This window comes from Schistocerca piceifrons, chromosome 1, assembly GCF_021461385.2.
Source record: "Schistocerca piceifrons isolate TAMUIC-IGC-003096 chromosome 1, iqSchPice1.1, whole genome shotgun sequence".
NCBI classification, from domain to species: domain Eukaryota; kingdom Metazoa; phylum Arthropoda; class Insecta; order Orthoptera; family Acrididae; genus Schistocerca; species Schistocerca piceifrons.
This window is the reverse complement of record NC_060138.1, coordinates 722,508,730-722,519,824: the sequence shown is the minus strand read 5'-3', so window position 1 is coordinate 722,519,824 and position 11,095 is coordinate 722,508,730. Positions and strand designations below refer to the sequence as shown.

Here is an 11,095-nt window from a genome sequence, read left to right as displayed (position 1 = left end):
ATACATCATCTCGCAATATATTTAGATTCCTCTTCATCGTAATGGGGTCTCAGAGAAGAAAAGAAAACTTCGTTGCTGGAAGTTATCTACAACAACATCTCTGCTCGACAGGAGGTACAAGAATTTTATACAATATGATACTATGAGAATATTCATATAAAACATCTAATCGATAATGCGAACAGACAAAAGTCCCACTACAAGAAAACGAAATTTAATTTACAAAAAAGGTATGACTAGTTGGAGTATTCGGAAGAATTTTTGGACAGAATGAAAAAATATCAGTATGAAGTAACATACAAAAGATAACATATAATCCCTCATCATATCTATCTCCTAGCATACATCTTTACATTCAGGGTATCATCAGGGCACACACTGTCAAATATCCGATTATACGAGAATCATTGTATGTATGAAGCATCAAAGCCGATCGGGTTCAGCGACACTTGTGAACTATAAATCTTCAGAAAAGGAAAAGAGATGCACGTGACAAAGAGCTTTGAACACAATGAAGGAATAGTGTGATAAATAAAGTAATTTGATTACATAATGTAGTTTTGCACGCGACTGAACTCTGTATTAACAGTCTTCAGATATTTAAACTGACATACAGGTACTTATACACACCAGCATGTGCTGGATACCCTCCAATAACATTGCTAACTGGTACACCGCTGTGTGGATGTCCAGGTGGAGCAGGATATCCAGGATGTGCAGGTGGAGCAGGATATCCAGGATGTCCAGGTGGAGCAGGATATCCACTTGGTGCCCCAGGCTGCACTGGATACGGTGCCGTGGTGTTGCCAGGCGGTACTGCGCTGTACGGTGGGGGTTGTGGCCTACTGTCCTGTGATCCTTTCATTCTGGAACATTAGTGTACACATTAGTAGCGTGTGGTGTTTTACTGCCACTGCATCACTTCTCATGGCTCTGACATTACAGTTTAATCTTCGACGACACATTTTAGTAATAATTTGCTATTGCTTTTCCCGGACTTCTTAGATGAAATAAACATCTTCCCTGTCTTTAGAAAAGCAGCAGATAACATAAACGTCAACGTTCGGATTATCAAAGTAACACGTGTAACGACAAACTAGCAAATGAATTAACTCAAAATGTTTGTATGGCTAGTCAACGCAACATTATCGGAGCAATCATGAGTTACGAATATACAGAGAACTACACTGAGGCGACTCGTCATGGAATACATCCTAATATCGTGCCGCGTCTCCCTTTTCTCGGCGTAGTGTAACAGCTCGACGCAGCGTGGGCTCAACAAATCGTTGGAAGCCGCTGCAGAAGTATTGAGCCATGCTGTCTCTGCAGCCGTCCGTAATTGCGAAAGTGTTACCGGTGAAAGTGTTACTGGTGCAGGATACGAAATAATCTCTCGATTATGTCCCATGAATGTTCGATGGGACGATGGGATTCATATCGAGCGATCTGGATAGCCAAACCATTCGTTCGAATTTTCCAGAATGTTATTCAAAAAAGACACGAACAATTGTGGCCCGGTGACACGACGCATCGTCATCTATAGTAATTCATTTGTTGTTTAGGAACATGAATTCCTTGAATGTCTCCATATGGTCCTTAAGTAGCCGAATATAACCATTTCTAGTCAACGATCGATCTAGTTGGACCAGAGGATCCATTCCAATCCATGTAAACACAGCCAACACCATTACGTAGCCACCACCAGCTTGCACATTGCCTTTTTGATTGAGCCTACGGACTTGTGGAGCCTGTACCACACTCAGACTCTACCATCTCGCCAAGTGAAGTCGGCACCCTTATGACCTTATGACCAAGCCAAGGGTTTCCGGTCGTCTAGAGTCCAACCGATATGGTCGGCAGCCAAGGAGAGGCGCTGCAGGCCATGTCATGCTGTTAGCAAAGGCACTCTTCAGTCTCTGCTGCCGTAGCCCATTAACCCCAAATTTTGTCGCATTGTCATAACGTATGCATTCGTCGTACGTCCCATTTTGACTGCTGCTGTTATTTCATGAAGTGTTGCTTGTCTCTTAACACCAACGACTCTATGGAAACAACGCTGTTCTCTGTCGTTACGTGTAGGCCGTCGGCCACTGCGTAGTCCGTGCTGAGACGTAAGGCCTGAAATTTGGTATTCTCGGCACACTCTTGACATTGTGTATCGCGGAATACCGAATTTCCCTACCGATTTCGGAAATGGAGTGTCCCATGCCTCTACCTCCAACTACCATTCCACGTTCAAAGTTTGTTAATTCCCGATGTGCTGCCATAATCACATCGGAAGGCTTTTCACATGAATCACCTGAGCACAAATGACAGCTTCGCCAATGCACTACCTTTTATACCTTGTTTACGCGATACTATTGCCACTTGTATAAGTGAATATCGCTGTCCCATGACTTTTATCATCTCAGTGTATATCGACGGGTTGTACATTGAAGGTTTCTCATGTCGGTATGGAATGACCATTGGTGTATACAGGGTGGTCCATTGATCGTGACCGGGCCAAATATCTCACCAAATAAACATCAAACAAAAAAACTACAAAGAACGAAACTTTTCTAGCTTGAAGGGGGAAACCAGATGGCGCTATGGTTAGCCTGCTGGATGGTGCTGCCATAGGTCAAACGGATATCAACTGCGTTTTTTTTAAAAATAGGAACCCCCATTTTTTATTACATATTCGTGTAGTACGTAAAGAAATATGGATGTTTTAGTTGGACCACTTTTTTCGCTTTGTGATAGATGGCGCTGTAATAGTCACAAACATATGGCTCACAATTTTAGACTAACAGTTGGTAACAGGTAGGTATTTTAAATTAAAATACAGAACGTAGGTACGTTTGAACATTTTATTTCGGTTGTTCCAATGTGATACATTTACCTTTGTGAACTTATCATTTCTGAGAACGCATGCTGTTACAGCGTGATTACCTGTAAATACCACATTTATGCAATAAATGCTCAAAATGATGTCCGTCAACCTCAATGCATTTCGCAATACATGAAACGACATTCCTCTCAACAGCAAGTAGTTTGCCTTGCGTAATGTTCGGCCATGCATTGACAATGCGCTGACGCATGTTGTCAGGCGTTGTCGGTGGATCACGATAGTAAATATCCTTCAACTTTCCCCACAGAAAGAAATCCGGAGACGTCAGATCCGGTGAACGTGCGGGCCATGGTATGGTGCTTCGACGACCAATCCACGTGTCATGAAACGTGCTATTCAGTACCGCTTCAACCGCACGCAAGCTATGTGCCGGACATCCATCATGTTGGAAGTACATCGCCATTCTGTCATCCAGTGAAGCATCTTCTAGTAACATCGGTAGAACATTACGTAGAAAATCAGCATACATTGCATCATTTAGATTGCGATCGATAAAATGGGGGCCAGTTATCCTTCCCCCCATAATGTCGCACCATAAATTAACCCGCCAAGTTCGCTGATGTTCCACTTGTCGCAGCCATCGAGGATTTTCCGTTGCCCAGTAGTGCATATCATGCCGGTTTGCGTTACCGCTGTTGGTGAATGACGCTTCGTCGCTAAATAGAACGCATGCAAAAAATCTGTCATAGTCCCGTACTTTCTCTTGTGCCCAGTGGCAGAATTTTACACGACGTTCAAAGTCGTCGCCATGCAATTCCTGGTGCATAGAAATATGGTATGGGTGCAATCGATGTTGATGTAGCATTCTCATCACCGACGTTTTTGAGATTCCCGATTCTTGTGCAATTTGTCTGCTATTGATGTGCGGATTGGCCGCGACAGCAGCTAAAACACCTACTTGGGATCATCGTTTGTTGCAGGTCGTGGTTGACGTTTCACGTGTGGCTGGACACTTCCTGTTTCCTTAAATAACGTAACTATCCGGCGAACGGTCCGGACACTTGGATGTTGTCGTCCAGGATACCGAGCAGCATACATAGCACACGCCCGTTGGGCATTTTGATCACAATAGCCATACATCAACACGATATCGACCTTTTCCGCAATTGGTAAACGGTCCATTTTAACACGGGTAATGTATCACGAAGCAAATACCGTCCGCACTGGCGGAATGTTACGTGATACCACGTACTTATACGTTTGTGACTATTAAAGCGCCATCCATCGCAAAGCGAAAAAAGTGGTCCAACTAAAACTTTCATATTTCTGTTCGTACTACACGAATATGTAATAAAAATGGCGGTTCCTATTTTTAAAAAAACGCAGTTGATATCCGTTTGACCTATGGTAGCGCCATCTAGCGGGCCAAACATAGCGCCATCTGGTTTCCCCCTTCAAGCTAGACGAGTGTCGTTCTTCGTAGTTTTTTTCGTTTGATGCTTATTTCGTGAGATATTTGGCCCGGTCAATATCAGTGGACCACGCTGTATAAGTCCTACAGATCCTGTATGTCTCTCGTTCCCTTACTAGTGACAGCTACTGTAACTTTAAGATTGTAAGATTGTGCATGAATAGCAGAAGCAATGATCCGTTCTAACCACACACACTCTTTCTCATCCCACATCTGTAGAGATACGTAGTTGATAAAAGGAATGTCAGTTGAACAGTACAAGACTGTGGAGTATCCATGGCACAAAACAAGAATTTAATAACGATAGGGCGCGTACCAAGAAGACACAGGCAAACGGGTGACATGGCATGCCATCATTCATTCTCCATTGACGTTCGTAGGCGTATTCCACTGTTCATCCTCTCAGCATTAATGTACGTCGCTCTGACCTATTGTCTGACGTTCACAGTCAATTCCAAAAGCGTTCAGGTCAAGGCTTAGTCCCCAGATATTGTAGTGAACATTGAGAAGGAGGGCTTGTGACACGCAAAAACAGAAGATACTGCGGATGCAGAACCTCATTGAAGTAGTAATGCGCTGCGTACATATTCACTGTAGAGCCGAAGGTTATGGAAAGTCGTAATTAATATTTTTTTTTTAATCACTGCCCACTGCATGTGTCTGTACCTAAGCGAACTACAGAAGACGTGGAGGTCCGTATGTTCATCCATTCGTGCCCGCCAAACCAGGTAGCCATCACGCTCGTTTGTTATTACGATCCAAAATTGTAGATTTGTTTTAGTTTCACAGAGATTAACGCTTATTCTAACAAATTCAAAACTAAATAGCGATTTATCAGAAAAGAAACAAGCGCCATTGGAAACATACTAAAGCGCACTGCACATCCACCATATGTGCTTACTGGGAAACTGGGCATATGCACACAAAGTCCATCTTCATGGAGACGACTGCGTGTTGTTTTGGATGATATTCCGCACCGTGCTGCAATTTGAATAGCTTGGGTCGCTGTAGTAAACAGACTGACGGGCTGTAATAGCATTTGCTTCTCGTAAATCTTCATTTTCTCTAAATACCTGTTGTTGTTTGAGGTGTATTCACAGTCCCAAAAATTACAGGTTAGTTCGCTGCTGCGTCGTTTTACGTCTCCCAAGTGTAATAATTTATGTTGCCAAAATCACCTCCTACCGTAGATATTGATAAATCGAGACGTTTCACATACTGGATTATTTATAACCAAGTAGGCATTTAAACCAAACATCATCTATTTCAGGAGCTCAAAACTTAAGGAGTTACCCTTTAATAACTGAATTGCTGTGCTGGATCGTCTTCATATATTATTTCATGCCTAAAAATTTACTTTATTTTTTGGTCATAGTTCATTATTTTACAGGTTTCATTACCTTGCACATCACCAGCCGCAGATATCCTTTACCCGATACTAGTTTAATGAAATATTCATGAATTATTACCATTCGCAAGCTGTGTAAGTCAGACGTTCGCGTGGAGTAGTAGCTACCATTTAAAAAAAAAAGTATTTTGCGTAAAAACGTAAAATATCCCCGTGCACCATTATCTAATTTATTTCCTTACTTTAATCTAATATAAAATCAACAAACAGATGATAATGTAAATTTTCATGATTCAATAATTCATCAACACTTACTTCGACTTCCTTCTTCAGCAGTAGGTCACAGTGGATTGAGACTTTGCTTGATTCTGCTACTTTCTGCAACCTCTATATACGAGGTTGCTTGTCAGCAAGACAGATTATCGCTAATGACGTAAGGGAGATATCTCCTGAAGAATAAGTTTCTCCATTCGATAACGAAGATAGCCCTCTTGTTGCGCATTCCAGTATCTCAGGAGTACTGTCATGTGAAAGACGATTGGGAAGCGCGTCTGCGCACGGCTGACGTAAATAATTTCCATAATGCCAGTGACATCTTTCTTTCATAACATCTAGAAATCAGATCCGGTAGCAATCGCTATCATCAGTACGCTCCCGAATACACTACTTGCTGATATATATTGATTTTATTTCACTCGATCAGCTGTTTTACAAAGTAATCCCCTATAGATTTTCAACTCGATGCAGGTGGCTAAATTTTAGCAAAACTATTGTTATGCTCAAAAATTTTTCCAGGGGGAACGCAAATACAACTTCCGACTTGAAAGTTCATCAATTAGTTGGCGCGAACCCGCTGTCCACAGAGGCTGGAAAAGACTTCGAGTAAATCGCACCGGTTTCTCTTGGTCGGCAACTCGACACTAAGCAACAGAATCGAAACGTTGGGCCGCATTATTATCTGCTAGACTAAAGCTTAGTAATTGCTGTCCTATTTGAAGAAATTGTACTCGTTTAGGCAGAAATAATTAATTTAATGCCGTATGTTAGCTGTATAGTTAGTGTAGGTTCTTACGATCGCTGGATTTTGTCTAATATGATACTTGTACCTTTCAGTTTTCATGAGTGTGTGATTTGCTGTGCGGTTTGTGTTGAAAATCGTTGTGTCTTTCGTGATTATATTTTGAATTTATTAACTGTGTGTGTATCTTTAAAGAAGCCAAAGAAAGTATTAGACTATGTCGGTAATGTTTACGTTTGAATACAAACCATTTGACGATACATAATACATCATGAAAAATGAATTTCCGGTCTTATAGGCTCGTAGGCTAGTGTTTTGTGGCGATTTAGATTGTTATTTTGTGTGTGGGGCTGGTTTTGAAGGACGAAGAAAATAACTATTTTACATCCACCCAGGTATCGAAAAACCTGGAAGTTCGCTGTCTTTGTTTAGTTATGTATGAAGATTTGCGAAACTCTGCATAATTGCCGAAAATTGTGATATCGTGCCGTTTTTTCGATTGCAGCTGAGTGTACCCCCTTTTTTAGAAAAAAAAAACACTAGCTATGCTGATATACTATGTTACCATGTTAAATGTTTCACATTGTTCAGTTCTTAGGTTATTCGTCCTCTGTCAGAGAATCGTTTATTCATTTTCTTCGGTCTAAAATAAGACAGAATCATCAAGCAAAAGACTGGTTTGATCTAAAATAAACATTTCAGGTAATGTACCTTTCAATTTCATCCGATATGAGAATCACTTCACGCAGCCTGTCATAGGGGTATTTACAATTTAACGAGAAGTTTTAGATATGACGCAACTTTGATACGCCCCACTTAGACAGAGCTTTGTCATAGGAGAAAGTCACGATAATTTCCAGGATTTTTTTTTACTGAACGGACCAGTTATCGCATCCGTAACACTTGGTTTTATAGTCTAACATTTACTCGCCGAGTCTCCAACACGAAGTTTCTATGTGTATATTGTTTGAATCGCACATTTTTTTTTTCGAAATACAGGCAAACCAAAATTTATTGTAAATTTTGAGTAGGCCTTCAATAAAATTCTTCTGAGTTAGTAACCGCATTGTCAACTATAAAATTCCGAGGGTTTGACGACTGTTGCAAGACGCCTTCCTCAGGGCGTATTGCTAACATGCTAACAGCAAACCTGAGGAAGGCGTCTTGCAACAGTCGCCGAAACGTCGGAATTTTATAGTTGGCAATGCGAACCCAGAAGAATTTTAATCACAGTTACACCGGTCGCGGAAGTCTACGTTTTCTTCTGAGCAAGCCATTTATTACTTTATTATCAGGTCACTAAAATCAATCTTGTGTTTATGTACCATAAGTCAGTAAAGACACTTCTCCTCGTACGTAATGCTTCCTCTCTTCCCTCTCGGAGTTTATGTTTGTTTACTAAAGAACATTCAACACCGTTGGAGTGGATAGTGCTGTGTGTTACTAGATCTCATATTTATGAATGATGACTGGTTTATGACTGTCCCAGTTTGCTCCTGCCTGCCTTTTTCATCCCCTTCCCAACCACCCTCCAATGAACAGCATAATTTACTTATATAGTTCTGCTGATATACTTTTGATTATTGTTTTTAATTTTCCTAGTAGGTTATTGCGCCTATTTAACCTTACATTTTAATACTATTTTTGTTACTAACTTATCTGTCTATTTTTAACGTGCGCTCTTAACACCACTACGGCTATACAATTATCACACCTCATCCCATGTATTGGTAGATAGTTTCTGAAATGGCCGTCAGTTGAGCACTGATGTGGAGAATCTAATTATGTGACACAATACTCTGTATTAAGGCATTTTATATGTATATAAACATATTTGCGAATACTTTACTCGTTGTGTTTTTTTTTTAAATTCACCAGTAATTTCAGAGCAGTTATGCTTCATTTGGGAGATGTTCTGATGATGCACTACGCCCGAAACGCCTCAGCAAACACAATTTTTAAATAAGTGATTTGGTTTTTTAACCGACATAATAAAGCAGTGGTATAACAAGTTCTCAAAGTCTACAGAATAGTCATAGGCCTCATTTGTGCCTTCATGTTGCAACTTAAGCTATTATTTACTGTAACATGTCTTGCATAATCAAGGTTAACAGAAATATGAGGTTTCCGACGACCCGCCAAAGATATATACTAACAGAATATGAAAGTGTTTCACTATGAAGCATCAGTCCGATATTTATTTTAATTTGTATGGAAATATTCATCGGATAATAAATTATTAAACTTCAGTTCCACTCGAAACAGATGTCCATCATAAACGTATGAGTTGTGACCTCCCTGCACACGAATATACGTTTCTATTCGTTGTGTGATTAAAGCAGACACCCTCCGAATATCACCAAGATGGAATCTCTTTTCGCGCCTAAAACATTTATCATGTCAGTTAATGAAGATTGATGGCTGGACGCTGGTATGAATGTCTTCCCGTCCCTTTGCAAACATGCTCTGTTGGTGACAGATCAGAGAACCTAGCAGACTAGTCAAGGATCCGCGCGCGGTTCAAGGTGATTGTGGTGTGAAGTGCAGTGTGGGATCTTACATTACCCTGCTGTAAAATGTCATTTACTGCGATGAAGGGTATCACACAAGGGTTAGCATTTTTGCTACGTACTGTCGAGCATTCAACCTACATTCAGCAGTTAGCAAAACAGTCCTGATAGCTCGCCAAATCACGATTCCAACAGTCACACCAACTGCTGCTTCTTGTGATCACTCTCCTCATCTTCTACACATACGTTGGTGTTGATCTGACATCTACAAACAGAAACGAGATTCATCAATGAACAAGGCACAACGCATCTGCCTCTACACCATGAAAGTTTATTTTCTATATGATGCGATACTTGGCAACTTGAGATCTCCATCCGACTTTCAGTAATCTGTTCCCTTAGGTCTTTGGTGAAGCTTCCCGTAGACTCTTCCCAGATTTCTGTTGTTCCCATGCATCTATTCGTCGGAACCAGTCGAAAATATCTGGATATTCTCGTGCTGTGGTTCCTCTGGAAGGATCTGTGGCTACTGTTTATTGTTATGCTGTTGTGATTCCATCTGGTCGTTACATGTTCACTGCAGCCAAGATCTGTCGATATGATGCTTCTATGTCCCGAATCCCAATGATTCTCAAAGCCACAAAAATAGCGACAAACTGAGTTGCACATCCTCTGGGCGTGTTGAGTTGAGATCTCCATTTTAAAATTCCCAGTAACGCTAGACATGCCTAATACCCATGATGTACTCACATCATTCTACATCCATAGTTATAGTTATGAACCTCCCCACCCTCCCTCTTCCCTCAAACTGTGTCAGATGCTGATATCACTTTTGTTCTCAAATGTTTATGGATTATTTATAACAAATTTCATTAACAAATAATTTATTATGTAACAGCCGCTTGGGTATGTAAGACATATTCATATTGTCTGTAGCGGCAAGTAGATGACTTCTTCAGCTGTGTTTAATTCACAAAAATCTTCATACAAACAAATAAATATGATAAGGCACCATGAACGTTATAAACTCATTTAAAATTTCAATGAATGTACGTCACGTGATATAAGAGTTTTCGCCTGTATGAAGGTTTTTATGGATTAAGCACATTTAAAGATAATAACTGTTTGCCGGAACCGGTAATTTCAGTGAAAGATCGATGACGTGGTAAATTATTATACAAATTTCACAAATCTCACATACTTCCAGTTGACAACACGTCAGTTTTCAAAAATTCATTACCGAATAGGTGTAGATGTATTGAGATGGTGCAGCTAAAATGCTCAACTCCTCGAAAAGGACGACTGTGGATGAACACCAAACTTTATTCTTACTGTTGACATTTGAGTAATCAGCACTACCTTCCCAAGTGATGACTTGCTCAAGGAAATTGTTCCATAGCGCGTTACTGAATGGAAATGTGCAAAATATTTCGGAAAGCTGAGTCGTTTTTTTTCCAAGACTAGCAATTATACAAAGAGCAAAAGTGGCTTGGCTTAATTGTTTGAGAAGCTCAGTAACATGCCTCTCCCATTTCAGGTATTCATCGACAAGTACACCCAGAAATCTGACGCATTATACACTGTTTACTGGCTCCTGTTCATGTGGTGCAAAGAACTGAATGTAGTGTGCTATCTGGAAAATAATGGATACTTCGTTTTCTGAGAACCACTTAATAATTCTCTTGCGTTGCTCTCTCTGTAATGGGATTTCTAATAGCGCTACTATCGTCTGCAAAAGAGTAGCAATTATGATTGTTAAATGTGATGCAGAAGGTCACTCATATACATAGCGATCAGGAGTGTTCCCAAAACTGAACTTTGTGGGACTTCAGTTTTGTGATTTCTCCCCACTCCCTAAAATTTTCTATGTTTACAATATTATCAGAATAACTCACCTCAACTTTCTGCATTCTTTTTG

General features: G+C 40.4%; 1 protein-coding gene across 1 annotated transcript in view; it reads right to left on the bottom strand.

Annotated features, from left to right (window-relative positions):
* Window positions 1-592: 592 nt before the first annotated feature.
* LOC124772150 (basic proline-rich protein-like) overlaps window positions 593-11,095 on the bottom strand; it is a 53,136-nt gene continuing 42,633 nt past the window's right edge. Inside the window, exon 3 of the mRNA XM_047249330.1 lies at window positions 593-866. Coding sequence (XP_047105286.1) covers window positions 593-866 — 274 coding nt within the window. The remainder of the gene's footprint in view (window positions 867-11,095) is intronic.